At 35.9% G+C, this 16,976-nt stretch overlaps 1 protein-coding gene across 4 annotated transcripts in view; it reads right to left on the reverse strand.

Moving 5' to 3' along the window:
* MICU3 (mitochondrial calcium uptake family member 3) overlaps positions 1–16,976 on the reverse strand; it is a 95,475-nt gene that overhangs the window by 53,727 nt on the left and 24,772 nt on the right. For all 4 annotated transcript variants that reach the window (XR_010751018.1, XR_010751019.1, XM_066380237.1 and 1 more), the window contains exons 2-6: positions 14,390–14,543; positions 11,249–11,280; positions 6,775–6,853; positions 4,462–4,509; positions 1,961–2,043 (exon numbers count right to left, since the gene is read on the reverse strand). Coding sequence is in view for 2 of the 4 variants with exons in the window: in XM_066380237.1 (XP_066236334.1) it covers positions 1,961–2,043; positions 4,462–4,509; positions 6,775–6,853; positions 11,249–11,280; positions 14,390–14,543 (396 nt within the window). In the remaining 2 variants the exon portion in view is untranslated. The remainder of the gene's footprint in view (positions 1–1,960; positions 2,044–4,461; positions 4,510–6,774; positions 6,854–11,248; positions 11,281–14,389; positions 14,544–16,976) is intronic.

Consider the following 16,976-nt stretch of genomic DNA (forward strand, 5'->3'; position numbering starts at 1 on the left):
ACACACAAAATAAGAGAGAATATAAAGAAATAAACTGGTTTATAAAGTATATTTACCTTCAAGGTCAGATGAAGATGCTGGTGAAGGGGAGGAGACATTAGCATAACAATGGCCCTTCCCGAGCAGGAAGGTAATTAGCAATTTCACAGACAGCTGCCCTGCACCATTTTTAACAATAAAAGTGAGTAAACTCAGAAAATACAAATTTTACAAACTCATTTGCCCAACAATCATCATTTTCTTCACTGACTTTTGGCTTTTTTGCCACACTGTCCTCGCTTTCACTTAGAGGTCATTTCAACAAAAACCTCTCCTTGGAAGTTTGTTTCCTCCTCCCTTTCAGAACATTCAGCAGGCCATCCAGTGGAGGGTGGCGGAAGCTCGTGATTCAAATATCCGCTTGTGACTTACAGCAAAAAATCCCTCCAGTGACTGCTCGTCTCTCAAATTGCTCGTGATTTAAAGTGCTCCTGTGCCAAGGTACCACTGTATATATATATGGCCGTTTTTTTTTTATTAGGATAGTATAGGTAAATATAGAGTTGAACATAAATGCTAAGGGTAGATCTTGTTAATGTAAGAAATAAATTAATGTTAGTCTCCATTTTGGATAAAAAATTGGTGTAGGGCCAGTAGCCGCAGCCACCATCACAGCCGCCTGACCCATGCAGGTTCGCATTAGATTCGAACAGATGGTAATGAAACAACGGAGCCACAAACTGGTGGACCATTAGCTTTAATCCTAGCTTGCACCCGGCGGGCAAGTAAAAACACACACTGGGCTCCAAAACCCACTCATTCAGTGCTCACAAAGCTACTGACTTATCCGAGTTTCCTAGTATCAAAGGTTTCTAGCTCACCAGATTTATTCACCTCTGTTCCCCATCTCCTTCCTTCTCCCTGCACAAACTCTGCACAAACTGGCTTCTCACTCAACACTCCGCCATCTTGGCTGCTTCTCCTCTCCTCCATGTGGCCTTACTCTGCTCACAATCCTGCTCTCTGCTCTAATGCTAATCTCAGGAACTGAGAGAGCAAGCTCCCGGTCTGCCCCACTTTATAGTGCAGAAATCAAAACCTTTAATCCAATATACAAAATAGGGAAATCTCTAATACAAAGTCACTTATCTGAGGCATGATGGGATTGCACCACCCCACATCAAAAAGGGTGGGAAAGGCTTAGTTCTAAAACCAAGCCCCAGGCTACAAGGATCCTGCCTGCCCACAGCCCGCCCCCAACACACATTAATATCACCTGGGCTATGGGCTTCCACATGGGCAGCGCCATCTTTTACAAAGTGAGCATAATATATTTTATCTGCCCAACAATTGGAAAAGGCATTTTGCCACAAGAGTAGGTGCAGAAACACATGAGTAAAAAAGAAATTTAAAAAGTCTGGGGAGCAAGGTGCAGGTGGAGAGATGAATGGTGTTGCCAGACCGGCATCAATGCTGGACCAGTCAGGTGTGGAAGATCAAAGGTCACACACCTAAAAGCAGCCTTGCTCCTCCCACTTCGGATCAGCCTTTGCTCAAAGACAGGAGAAGAGAAAAGGGAAATGGGGACAGCAGGCAGTAATGAACGCATGGAGAGGAAGCACCCAGTCACAAACCCTGGGCTGAGAAGGAAGGGAGTCCCTGCAGCGGGGTGGGCTGGGTAGTGGACACACGGGGACTGTGGACTCGCTGGGCATGGATGACACCTCAGGGCTGCCTGAGTCCACTCCACAGACAATACTGGACACATTTCAGACTTCTGGGAAACGTGTAACAACTATAACCATCGTTACACACTGGATAAAATTTATATTTTTACAATGTAAAAATTATTCAAAGTATGTCTTTATTAAAACAGATGAAAGCATGAAATTTTCTACACCACCATTTCAAATAATGCAAGAACAAAAATATAAGTAATAATATTTAATTATTGAAAGACTTCAGTATATAATATACATACCACCAAAAACTCCTTTTTATCCACCATCTCGTTGCCATCAGTGTCAAACATGTTGAAAGCTATTCGGAAGCCAGCATGTGGTTCTGCCGGAAAAGACGAGAAAGTATAATATATATTTAGGAAACAAGAAAAGGCTTTAACATACAGCGTCCGTAGTAGTTGTAAACAGTTATCTATGTTTTGTACAGAAATATTTTCTTTAACCAACAAATCAAAAGCAAAATGTTAATATTCATCAATTATAAAAGCTGTATGTAAGTATACACATTTCTGCTTCATATATTAGCGTATTTAGTAATAGAATTGATAATATACTTAAAAAATACTGTGTGATATTTGCTGCATAGCACTGACAGTAAATAAATAAATATGACAATATGAACCAGTCCAAGATCTGGGGGAAATTATTATGGAAATGACTTATGGAAATAAATGTCAAATTTGAGAGATTACATATTTGGGTTTAAATTTGTGGAGGCTTCAAACACAGGAATGTAAGAAAGAGGCTTAAATAATTTCCAATTCCTCTCAAAGTACAAGGAACAATTTCTTTTCTGATAAAGACCAGTTTTCACACACTAGGAACTACTTTAATTTTATGAACCCTACAAAGATGTTCTATCTTTTGCTCTTTTCACTTCTAAAGCACAAAGAAGAAACCGTGGACACAAGGAAACCTGAACATGTCATTAGGAGAGGCGTTCAGTGTATATGCTTTTTCAAAACATGGGACCTGCTCTTCTGAGGTGACTGGCAGGTTTAGAACGGGGCCTCCCACAGACACACTTGCCACTGCCTGCTGAGAAACCTTGAACCTAGCAGAAGAGAAGCACACGGTCTGCTTTCTTAACTGCTAATAACTGTCTGTGAAGGTAAAGGAAACAGAAGCCAGTCTTTTATGCAAGTTCATTTCTTGCATCTATTTTAGGAATCAAAATTTTTTTCTCACTTACTCACTTGAGAAATATAAAGTTATACTATCTCTGATAACCATTTTTTAAGCTTTAAAAAGATCATGAAAATGTATAGAGAACAGAAGTCCGTACAAACATTGTTTGGAAGGGAAAAAAAGTTATAATAATAAAAAGTAAGGAGGAAAAAGCTAGACAGGTAACACAGGTTATCTAACATGCTTCCTGCCAGCCCTCTTTTCACATTTTCTTGGTTTTAATCTAAGCAACATCCATAATTTTATAATTCAAACTCCTAGAAGTTTCTAACAGGGATCCTGAACTCCATAAGAACATCTACACCATTTAAACATCTTTACCTTTACAGAGTAAGCAAAAACAACCACCACTCTTAAACTATACCCCACCCCACCTCAACAAATGGCTTACTTAGCTAGTTCTAGGTTAGTCTCACCTAACACTGGACTGGTGTAGGTACTTATAACTTCGAGTTTTGCATTCTAAGCTATTCTAGCTAACACGATAACTTTTTGACAAGTCTCTGAGACACTTTTCGGCACCCACTCTTCTATTTTCGCGGCAGCATCCATCACTGACTGGGCTCAACTCATCCTTGTTCTTGTTCCCACACATCACACATCCCCACAATGGGAAACTCAGCTACCAATACTCGTTCATTCATGTCTTTCTTCACTCACTCACCAACTATGTTTTGAGAGGCTACATGTTGTGAAACACTGTTCTTGATACAGAAATTGACAAAAAAGATAAAATCTTTACCATCATGGACCTTGTATTCAAGTGTGGCCAGACAGACAAGAACATGGAAAACAATAAATAAATATTTTCAAATGACTTAAGTGTTATGAAGAAAATAAAACACTGTGAAGGGATAAAAGGGAAGAGAAGGGAGAGGAGGGCCATTTGAGAAAGGATGGTCAGGGTGGGATTCTCTAAGTCTTCACATTTCAAAGGAAACCTGACTAATGTTTACAATCCCGAGGACCTTGAAGGGAAGCACTGATGGCAGAGGGAGCAGGAAGTACCGCTTCCTGGGGCAATAATGGAGTAGAGAGGTCTAGGGCTGGAGTACTGCTCCACCCTTAAATGCAATGAAATTTAACTGAAAACCTAAGTAAACCCTTCATATAGTTCCTAAGAATTGCTGCATGTAAGAAGAAGAGAAAAATGAAGCTGTATTAAGATGTATGATGGGCATTCTGATAGACTTACTAGTTAAAAGAGTCATTCTCTCATACAAGTCTGGCAGAAACTGTGATTCGAATGAGTAAAGCAGAAAATTTACAAATCATTACATGTTCTGACCTTTAGGATCTCAAGTAGTGATTAATATATATATTAAATCTACGATTTATAAGCATGTTACTACTATACTGTAAGCCATATTTATGATTATGATTTTTACACTCTATGCTTAGCATTTTCTGTGACTATTTTGACATGAATTTTGCAAAACAGCATGAACAGATCTAAGTGATTTTTAATAGCAAGAGAATCTAAGTAAGACCTGTTTTCTAAAATCCTGATAAAAAAATTGCACCTAGAAATATATTTAATGAGTACACTTACTTGTTAAAATACACAAAAGAAAAAGATATTCTGTGTAAGAAATCACACCTGGAAGAAAAACAGTACCGGTTATGCTATATAAAAAATATCACTTTTTCTTCATATTTATCAAGTAAAATATTCTTATATAGCAGTAAGTAATATTAATAAAGAACTTACAGTTTTAAAGAAGATGCTAAGTCTTTTTTTAAATGAGACTAAACTGTTATTCTAAAATCACAGCAAAAAAGCAACAAAGTTAATTCCCTTTCATTGTTTCACATGTCTCTGTAGAAATCCACATAAAATTCCCATTAATGCTTCCAGATATATTGGCAATAAATATCAAAATTATAATGTGTACTTATAGCTGTAACTTTTAAACCTGCTGCTAGTTTTTAGTGTATGAATCAAATATAAAATAAAATGGTTAGAAATGGTTAACATGGTAAAGTGCTTAATTCTTAGTTAACAGTTGAATAAAACATTTAGACATTCTTGCTTAGAATTTTAATTTCTGTATTACATTCAAAAAACAAAACACTGTACTTATCCTTTTTTCGGCTTTCCAGTTACCAGTATCATTGATAAACTTAATGCTTCTATTAAATATAATCTAAAAGGTTTTTATTTTAATTAAATGGCTTATACTTTCTGTATATTGCAGCCTGAGTTACATGTATTCCCAGAATTATAAACTCTAAAAGGAGTTAGTTTGGAGCAAATAAAAATATATATTGTTACTCAAATTCTTGTTTTTGGACTATAATACCCCAAACTAGAATTAATGCATTAATTGACTTTACAACTGGATCCTGAGAAAATGAAAACTGGGAATTAGTCAATAGCACTTATCCAGATATCAGCTAGTCCTGATGTGTGATAAAAGGGTATCAAAGTCCTTACACAATCGGTGTGAACTTTAAACCCCATTTTCCCTGGTGTTCTTTGAGGCTCTGCTCTCACAGAACAAAGAGAAGAGGAGTCCCTGTCAGGCAGTTTGTCAGGAGACCTGGGGGAGCAGCCGGACGCCCTGACAGCGCTGCCTCCCTGTGTTTACACTAGAACATCGTGTCCTATAGACAGAGTTCTGGTTGATTGCCATGAATGTTATGGGAGAAAGATCCTGGAATGGCCAATGTATATAAAGATACAATACCTAGATTCCATAGGGATCCCTCAAAGAAACAGAAAAAGGGGAGGAAACAAGCTTAAATGCAGGAGGGAAAAAGGGGGCGGGACCAGGAAACAGGCTCTGCCTCTGCGGCCCTTCCTCACCAACTGCTCTTCACTGACCTGCTGGAATACATTTCCTGACCTCATCACCCCACCCTGCGCGCTGAAAGGCAATCTTCAAGACAACTTCCAAGAAAAAACTTCTCAGAGCTTTAAAGATACCTTGGCCCAGATTTCGCAAAGATTTTAAAACCCTAAGTTATAAAAAGCCTAAAATAAAAGATAAAGTGTCTCCTTTCAGATTCCGTAAGAACCTGGAGGAAAAAATCTGCATTTCTAATTCTCAAAATATATGGATTATAACTACTCCTTTAAATTACCTGTCTTTAGTAAATACATTTTCAAGCTAATACTGGTTAATATTGGCAAAAAAGAAAGATAACTTTATATAATTTCTTTAATATTTTTATTTTGTATATTCTCATACTGAGACTATAAAAAGTGTATTTCAAAGAAACAGTACTTTTTAAAATTAAATTAATCTTAAAAGATTTTTATCAGTTTTTGCTATAAATATGTGCAAAAATTACAATGTAAAAGAAAACGGCAATACAAGTTATATATATAATTTTACTATATGTAGGAAGTTAGTTAAGTTAGATATATAGATACAGATAATAGTAAAATGAAACAAGCAAATTTGTAGTGTTGTTTGTAAATGAAACATGTTCAAATTGGATGGCCAATGACAAATCCAAGAAGTTTTCCATTTTGATTAAATTTAAGTTTTCCATTTTGACTATAATTCCCTGGAAGTAAAACAGATATTTAGAGATCAGTATTTTTTAAAAATACTTTCAATAGGTAAATGCAGCCTATATTTCTTAATATGCTTAAAGATTTTTTTTGGTGTTTCTTTTTACCTATATAAGTTCATTTTGTTATAAGAAACTTAGAAGATATAAATAATATATATAAAATCCACCCTTAATACCACTACCTAGAAACAAGTATATTAATCTTTTTGTGTTTTCTCTATGTGCACATACACACACATAGTTGTAAAATTATTTTAAGTATAAGGAAAATCCATATATATAAATGGTGTAAGTAATACTATGTCAATATTAAAATGCATAAGTACTAAAGTTAACTCACCTCTTTCTTTAAGATTCCGAAATAGCTTAGATGATCCTTTCCAAACTGGTGGTGTTTCTGAGAGCATTTGATTTAATTCCTGTGACATAAGGTATCATAATGCTGATTAATAGGTAAATAAATTATAGACTAGATCAAAGATATTTTAATGCCTATGTAAAAAAATTCTTCACTTGGAAGACCTGAGACATAGCTGTATTTATCCTATTCTCCACCTGTAGTTCATTCAATCACAAAACCCAATATCTGCACATAGTCAAACAGAAAGTAAATGATAAAGATGCTCTATTAGAGCTATCAAAAATTTCAGATAAATTTAACAGAGTAACATAAATGATCATCAAATTAAGATAAAACAGTGAGTCTAAGTTGTAGAGCCCGTTAGAAAAGGACATTTTCATGAAAGCCATTGGAAAAGGTGGAGTTTCTAATTAAGGTCATGATGGTCCTCAGGCTTCACAAAGGGTCTGTTCTCTGGAGCCTTTTTAAATTTAGGGGGCTTTGTGGTAGAAGTAAATGAACAAAGCATTATATCAGGAAGATTAAAGAATATCTTAATAGTGACTCAAAAAATTATAACATTAGATGAAGTGGGAGGAAAAGGACATTGAGTTATTGTGGACACCTTTCAATTTTTTTTCCTAATTTTAAGTTAAATATTCAGTAAAGAATACGGACTTCAATTGTTGATAAGTCAGTTTTGTTTTGTTTTTTACTCAAACTATCACAGCTGGTGGTGGGGGAACTATTTTGGAAAATATAAACATTTAAGTTACTCTTTAAATATTAAAACAAATTTGAATTTATTGTATATACTGTGCTGAAAATAACTGTGAAAATTATAATTTGGTTAAATGTGAAGAAAAATTATTAAAGTATTTGGTAAGATATCTTGAAATAATTTGAATTTTAAAATCAGTCTGCTAAAAAACACAAAAAACTACTTCTATTTCCAGATCTGATTCTTGCTACTTGAAGTCTGGTTACCCAATAGTCCAGGTATCATTACCTGGTCAAATTTAGAAGCACTTTAGATAAACCCTTCCTCATGCAGTTGTACCTAAAAATGTTCTGTGACATTTACAAGTCATCTTTTTCACTACAAAGTGGAGCTAGCATGCAAAAAGGACTCCCTGGGTGCCAAAGACAGGAGAGGTATTTTTAGGGGATTTGTGGGCTTGCTGAAGCCCATCTGTGAATCCTGGCTGTCACTTCCTTCCTAGTGCTGTCCCTGCACTGCAGGGAACAGATGCCACCAGGTAATGGGTAGCAGTAGCAGAGAGGGAAAAACTCAGGTATGAAAAATGATGAGAAGCTGGGATATTTACTGCTTAAACAACACTAAACTCATAAATATTTTTGTTAGAGCAAGAGATTAAAAAGCATTTTGAATGTATTTTATATACTTTATTTTTTACTATCTCTATTATATAAACATTAACTTCTCTTTCATTTTAACTGTTTCTGTGTATTCAATTTAAACTTAGCCAGCATTTAAAGCCAAAAATCATAGCTACCTTTCATTGAGTGCCCTCATGTGGTTTGCAATGGGCTATTACAATATCTTATTTAATTATAAAAGATGATCCTCATTTTGCATATTTTACTGAGTCTTAAAAAACATAAAGTAACACACCCAGGGCCACACAATTGGTAAAAGACTGGCCATATCCTTCTGAAAACATATTTTTGCAAAGACATATGCACCCCTATGTTCATTATTTATGGTGGCCAAGATATGGAGACAACCAAAGTGTCCTTCAATGGATGACAGGATAAAGAAGAGGTGGTACATATCAATCTATACAATGGAACACTACTCAGCTGTAAGAAAAGATGACATCCTGTTGTATCACCAGGAGCTGCTGCCTCGTGGCCATGCACATGCAGGTATAGGTTCCCATTGGATTTGGACAGGTGGCAAAGAAACAGTGGAGCCAAAAAATGGTGCGCCATTCCTTTACTAAAGTCTCACACTGGCCGATGAGCAAACAGGCAGGGAAACACTTCCCTCTTCATTCAAAGCTCACAAAGCCCTGACACATTCTCTGGTTTCACAACCAGGAGAATTTTCTCCGGTTCCTCCTATAATCCAAGGCCTACCAGTCTCAGTAGGGCTGCCAAAACCCCTCAGCTCTGGTTCTCCGTCTGCATACCTTCTCTCTCTATACAAACTGGCTTCTTCTTCAGCACTCTGCATTCTCTCTGCAAACATGGCTTCTTCCCTGCCTCTTCTCCTTCTTCTCTCTCCTTTTTTTTCAAAACTTTCTGGAGTGAAAACCTCTCCTTCAGCAAACATTAGCAAAACAATGGCTATTCCCAAGCAGGAAGGTAATTTGCAATTTCACAGACCACATATACCTGGTGCTGCCCAGCCCTCGATGCAAAATACAGGCAAACAAAAATCATATTCTACAAACTTATTTGACTAACACTTGTCATTTGCAGATGGATGGTCCTCGAGAATATTACACTAAGTGAAATAAATCAGTCAGAAAAAGCTAAAAACCACATGATTTCACTAATCTGTGGGATATAAAACTAAAACTCATAGACGCAGACAACAGTATGGTAGTTACCAGAGGGAAGGAGGATGGCGGGTAGTAAAAGAAAAGGGGGCCAAACATGGTGGCAGAAGATGATTGATTTTGGGTGATGGGCACACAAGGCAATATATAGATCATGTATCACGGAAATCTAAAATTGAAACCTATATAATCTCATTAACCAATGTCACCTCAATTAATTTAATTAAAAATATATAATAACATCTTGTACCTCTGTTAGGTATACTAAATATATAATGGTTTTTCTTGCTATGTAAAATGTATCTTATTTGATAGTACAGTTCCAAATTTCTATTGCTGGTGCTGAAACATTTCATTAACTTTGGTTCATGGATGTTATATGCAGCAGCAACTTTTACCAATTTTGAACAAACTTAAAATCATGTATTTTTTATATTTTTCTCTCAATAATGGTTTGCTACAGTTCCAACCCTTAGAACCACTTTAAGGTATAGGCTGAATTGTGTCTGCCTCAAATTCACATTTGAAGTCATAACTCTCAGTACCTCAGAATGTGACTGTATTTGGAAATAGGGCCTTTAAAGAGGTAATTCATATTATTAAATAAGGTCATTACAGTGGGCTCTAATCCAATATGACTGGTGTCCTTATAAGAAGAGTTTAGGATCAGACACATACAGAGGAAACATGTGAAGACAACAGAGGGAGAGGGCCATCCATCTACAAGCCAAGAAGAGGCCTCAAAAGAAATCAAGCCTGCCAACACTTTGACCTTGGACTTCCAGCCTCCTGAACTAGGACAAATTAAATTTCTGTAGTTTAAGCCACCCAGCCTATGGTGCTTGTTATGGCAGCTCGAGTAAATTAGTGCAAAACATTAGTTTACACCTGTAATAAGTAAGTCGTAGTTGTGATAGCCACATATTTACATTATATCTGATTTTAAAGAGAATGTCTCTCAAGTTTCACAAGTAAACAACGTTTGCTGCAGGCTCTTTGAGGATTCTTTTTAACTGGCTAAGGAAGTCCCCTAGATTCCTATGCTAATACTGTTCTCTCTTTTTATATTTGAAGTTTATTATTCATGTAAAAGCACAAAAAAGAATATATGAAAAGTTTAAAGTTAAAAATTGTTAAGAAATAGAAAATAACCAGTCCTTGAGAAGCCTCTTTGCATTCCTCACTTATAATATTCTCCTCCATCTTCCTCAGAGACAAATATTGTCTTAAATTTTATATTTATCATTCTTTAGTTTTCTTACCTATGAATGTATCCTTTACAATACTGTTTCATTTCCACATTTTGGATTTTATATAAATGGGGTTATACTTTACATATTTTTGAATTGCTTACTTTGCCATTCTGTTTCTGAGATTCATCTAGTGAAAGCATTGCTATAATTCATTTGTTTTCACTATTACACAGTGTTCGCTGTGTGACTATATCAAAACGTATTTGTCAGTTCTATTATAGATATTGTATCGCAATCTTTTTGGCCATCATGAACAATTGATGGACATTCCCATGAACCTGTCCTGCATATATGAAAGTTTCTCTGGGTATTTACACTGGTGTCAAATTACTGGATCACAAGGCAAATTCAAGTGTGCCTTTACTAATATATGCATGCATTGTTGTAGAGTTTAAACCCAGAAGCAGAACTGCTAGGTATAGGATATGTTGACCTTTCATTTTAGTAGATACACCAAACTGTTTTCCAAAGAGGTATAGCAATTTATTACATATGCATTACATATTTATTACAAGAGTTATCACTGAACCACATCTTTAAATGGCTCTTGGATGTAATTTAATTTCCAGGAAACAATATATATCACTGTGTGTGTGTGTTTGTGTGTGTGTGTGTGTGTGTGTGTGTGTGTGTGTAGAAAGAGAGAGAGAGAGAGAGAGAGAATGTATGTGTATACCTAGAGCTTTAACTTACCTGTTTGGAAAATGACTTCCACATTTTAGCAACTATAATAAACAAACACGTAAGAATTAGATACTATTTAATGTCACATAACCCAAATACAGTAACTATCAACAATCATAACTCCTAACACCAAACTTTTATATCTAAAAGGAAAAGTCTTTTTAAGCTCAAGATTTAAATCCAAAATATTTTATTTATGATGTGCATTTGTTTCATGTATTATAAACTATTTATAATAATTAACATAAGTAGGATAGGAAACGCATCTTCCATAATCATTATCTTACTTTGGGAATTTTTGGATTTATAAAGAAAGTTAACTTACGTCATGTTAAGCATCCTATGGTCTTAAAAACATAAATAATAATATTTTCTCAATATTCAAGCTCGAATATAAAATATTAACAGAAGAAATAATAATTTTAAGGTGTTAACCGTGATCTCTGTTGTAATCTGTGATTACAATTCAAAGGCCAGGTCTCTGTAGGGTGAATGGGAACGATGGGGCCAAAGGGAAAAAGAGATGAAGGAGAGAGCAAATAATGTGGGATAGAGAGTCTCACCCTGTTTTCCATTCTTCTCCCCTGACAGTGTTATAGTTGAATAAAATTCTAGCAGTCACTTTCTTTGATTCCTCCTCACTTTCCTGAAGATCTCAAACACTAGACATCTTATCATATTAGAACACGAGCCATACTGCTGTTTCCTTCGCTCAGATTTGAACACTGGGTATCTATGACTGCCCAAGAAGTATCTTCAGGTTTATATGGGATTAAGTCCTATAACATAGCTGAATTAGGAACTGGTAAATATTAAGTATTTTGGCTACATTATAATAATGACAACCAGTAATATTCTTATATCCTGATGTGATTATTTCTGTATAATTAACCATAGTTAATGTAAACAATATATCAAATTCAAGATTATAAAGTAGGGATACTTTTTTTTTTTGCTATAAAGTTTCTCTTTCTTAAGAAACATGACATTTTAAGATCAAAAGGAGTATGCTCTAAAATTTAAGGAGCTGATTTCTAGGCAGGTAGATTTCTTCTCTATGTAGCAACAACATCCCTTCTTTACCCAGGATAGTTTATACAAGTGTGAAATCAAATCATTGAAGTTATAGATCCATAAAGTAGATTTCAGCATTTAACCTTAATTATGATACTGTATACATTCACTTTTAAAGACATCTCCTTTTATAATGAACAGACCAATGCAAGAAATATTTATTATTCTGTTGCTTTTGAAATACAGCACTAAGAAGAACCCTAATGGCACAGAAGTACATGCACATGCTCTTATGCAATGCTCAGAAGCTATTCATCAAAAGAGGAAGTTAGACACACTCTTGAGTTTTGTAGGGTTTATGAGATCTCCAGGGTAAATTATTCACAAAAGACATATTCATTCTGCCGGATATGTCACCATGTTCAATATTATTAGCTTTTTCTTATAAAGACTAAAGAGCCATTAAGATTGTTCTTCAAAGGATTTTCTGATTTTCTAAACTTCTTATTAAATGTGAAGTTACCACATATATAAATACAACTTGTGTGAAGAGGGACTTTAATTCTATTGAATATATTTTATTTCTTAAAGCTAAAGGTTGATGTTCACTTTATTTATGTCTAAAATGTTTTAATAATATATCTTTTAAAACTAAAATTAGGGCCCTGGCTGGTTGGCTCAGTGGTAGAGTGTTGGTCCCGGTGTGTGGAGGTCCCAGGTTTGATTCCCGGCCAGGGCACACAGGAGAAGCGCCCATCTGCTTCTCCACCCCTCCCCCTCTCCTTCCTCTCTGTCTCTCTCTTCCCCTCCCGCAGTCAAGGCTCCACTGGAGCAAAGTAGGCCCGGGCACTGAGGATGGCTCCATGGCCTCTGCCTCAGGTGCTAGAATGGCTCTGGTTGCAATGGAGCAATGCCCCAGATGGGCAGAGCACCGCCCCCTGGTGGGCATGCCAGGTGGATCCTGGTTGGGTGCATGTGGGAGTCTGTCTCTCTGCCTCCTTGCTTCTCACTTCAGAAAAATAAAAAAAAACAAAGTAAAACTCTACTAAAATTAAAATATTTGAAGCTATATGAAAATAATCAATTACTTAATTTAGTCTGAAAGGAATATTGACTTTTTAGGTTCCAATTAAGTAGGTAAAATAAAAAATTTTCTCTATTTTAAACACAGTTATAATCAACAATCAAATGTATATTTCAATTAACATTTATTTGTACTATAATATTAAGCAAATGTTTATACAGGATACCTTTTATTCTTGTTGATGTCACCATAAAATTATATCAAAGATTTTTTAAAAATTATGGTTATGAAATCAAGTGATAATAACATGATAACAATAGCTACCAACATTTATGAAGTAATTATTGTGTGTCAGGTACTACCCTAAACACAACTGACATACTCAATCCTCAAAAAACCTGATGAAGCTGTTATTTTTATTTTTATAAATGAGGAAACAAAAGATTAAGTAAGTTAACCAAGTTCTCAAAGCTACTAAATGAATGTCAAGGTTTAAACACAAGTCTATCTAATTTCAACATACTGTTCCTACTTTTATATCATTGAGGCAGACTTTGCTCACATACTTTATGAAAAACACATATTGCAACAAACTGAATACAAAGCACATGCGAGTGCAACTGTCTTCTATTAAATTAGACATTAAAGAGGTTTTCAAGAATGTATATAATGCCAAAAAGTTGCAGAACCACTGCTCTAACACATGGAAAGTTGAAAAATAATTAGCCTATATTTTCCCTGCAGTAGTCACAACTACAATAAAGATATAGGCAGAATTGTTGCGAAGGCCTAACTTCAAAGCCAGTCCTCTGAATTTCTCTGTTTATGTTGAATTTAAGAATTGAACAGACAGAACAGAAATTTTATATTATAAAAAATATCAGAGTAAGGTGGTGTTTAAGTTTAACATATGGAGAAAGGAGACAACTGAACATTTGTGAAAAGAGAAGAGATACCAATAAGAGCTCTTAAAATATGTTAATCTGGTATCATTGTGTAACATAATGTCTTTTGAAATACCACATTACCTGAAAAGCTTAAAACAGCTCCACACTAGAGATAAGGAAAAAAATCTTATCAAATTATTAAGATAATTAAAAAAGTGAACTTACATTTGGGCTCATCCGTTGTTACAGCCAAAATAAAATCATATGGCGTCATGAACAACTGCCCTTCACATTCCACAGACGCAAACAAACGGAATCGCCTCTCCCGAGAGGTAGCATAGAGGTCTAAGTCTTCAGGGTCTGTTCTGCCAACAGCAACCTAAAGTGAAGAAGGCAAGTCAATCTGAACTGGGTGAAATGCTTTCGTGTTAGAAGTGAATTAACAGAACACAGGAAAATTTGAAAATATTGTCTTCAGAAGAACTTAATCTTTTCATAAATAAATCAGTCACTTGAACACAATGAATTAATATTCCAAAGATACTAAAATGAATATTATTAAAGGTCTGAGGATTTTGAACTGGAAGTTTGAAGGACTTGTGGTTTATTTCTTCAGTTTCAGTCTTAGAGAACATTAGACTTCCGAGCTAGTCGTTTCTCCAGAGCAGCAGCTTTTCAACCTCTTCCTTCTGCGGCACATACACTGATTACTACAATTCTGCAGCACACCAAAAATACACAGTTTTTGCTGATTTGACAAAAACATAGGTATAATTCTGATTCATTCACACTGGACAGATATTGTTGTGTTGGCTGCTGCCATTTTTTATTTGACAGTCTAAGGGAATAGAGGTCAGTGCCCCTGACTAAATAGTCAGGTATTGCATGTTTTAAAAATTCCTGCAGCACGCGGGTTAAGAATCGCTGCTCTAGAGGGAATATTAACACTTGCTGAATGCCTACTGTGCATTCGCTATATAGGCTTATTTTCTTAAGAAGTCTATTCTTTGTAGTTTATTAATTTTCTTTAAAAAGTGAAACCCTGATATACTGTCCATGACTACCACTAAGGAATCATTTATTGGTAGCCCTTAGATTAAAACTAAAGTTGCTAACTCGAGATCACTATATTATAATTACTACCAATAGTCATTCTGAATTCTATCTATAGTTAAGACGAATAGAATTAGAAGGAGTATGTATATGGGGGAAAGAAGTCTCTCGTTTTCCTTAATTTGAAGACCTTTCTCTGTAGAAAAATAATTCTTCACTATTATTTATTTTCTCTCTGAACTACAACAAATTTATTTTTAATAAAAGGATTATTTTTCTGATTACAAAAGTGATACATAATTATTGTATATAATTTAAAAGTCAAAACTTTAGAAATTTATAGATATAATTGTTTTGTTTTCTTTTCCTTTATTTATTTCATTTTTTAAGTGAGAGGAGGGGAGATAGACTTCCACATGCATCCCAACCAGGATCCACCCGGCAACCCGTATCTGGGCCGATGCTCGAATCAACTGAGATATATTTAGCACCTGAGGCTGATGCTTGGACCAATCAAGCCACTGACTGCAGGAGGGGAAGAGGGAGAAAAGGAGGAGGGGGAGGAGAAGCAGATGGGTGCTTCTAAGGCATGCCCTAACTGGGAATCAAACCTGGGACATCCATCCATGCACTAGGCCAACGTTCTATGCACTGAGCCAACAGGCCAGGGCCTGTTTTGTTTTCCTTTTTGGCAAAAAAAAAATGGGGTTACATTTTACTGTTCAGTAATTGGATTTTTTTTACTTATTAATATATCAGGGCCATTTTCCCAATTCACTAAATAGTTCAATAGGTCCTTATTAATAACTGTATACTACTTCATAGTAAATGTTTCTAGCATACATATCACAATTAATTCCAAATAGTTAAATACTTGGATGATTCATGTTTTTTACTGTATAAAACAATGCTATAATGACCAGCCTTGAAAATATTTAGAAAAAGAAAATACAAATTTTAATGTCAGGAAATATATGAACATTCTAGGCTTACACGAAATATTTGAAGGACAGTAGCAATCTTCCTGAAACAAGGACTTGTATTCATAGAAAAGGGCAGGTAAACTGACAACAATTTCTGAATGCTAGAGTAAAGCACTGAAATTTAATCTGACAGAAAACAAATGGCTTTAGGGAGATTCTTAAGTGGAGCAGAGACAAGGAAAACAGTGCTTAGAGAGATAAACTGTAGAGAGATAAAGCACCTGGTACCAGGACAAGCAGCCAGCTGCACATTAATACAGTGCTCAGGTAATCCCTGGGTGTCAGGAAACTGCTTTCACTCTGCCGTGGGTGAGAAGCGAGCCAGTCAACAACTCAGGGTCGAGAATGGGTGATCCTCTACCAGAACACTTCTCAGGGGTCAGTCTGCCATGCTAAGTCCCCTCTACACGTCTATCCCAAGGGCTCCTTCCTCCCAGGGCAAGGAGCCCAAGCTCGTCTGTGACCACAAATGGCTGTCCTGCTTCCTTCTTGCTAGGCCATTTCCTTAGGCCTAGATAGATGGCCCCGCTCAACTCTTCTCCAGTGAATGTCTGGAGGCGCAATCACTGTAAAGCTGATTTCGCACAATCTGAAGCCATGCCCCAGTCTAACATCCTGGTCCACAGTTCCTGCCTATAACGTCTGTTTGCTGCGACCTAATACAGACTTGATCTGTGCCTTCTTCTGGTACCTGGTGTGGCCATTACTGCCCGTGAGGTGCCAATGTTTCCTCATCAAGCTTTCCTTCCTTAAGCGCAGTCTGTCATTTGTCCCTG

This window comes from Saccopteryx leptura, chromosome 4 (genome assembly GCF_036850995.1).
Source record: "Saccopteryx leptura isolate mSacLep1 chromosome 4, mSacLep1_pri_phased_curated, whole genome shotgun sequence".
Lineage (NCBI taxonomy): Eukaryota > Metazoa > Chordata > Mammalia > Chiroptera > Emballonuridae > Saccopteryx > Saccopteryx leptura.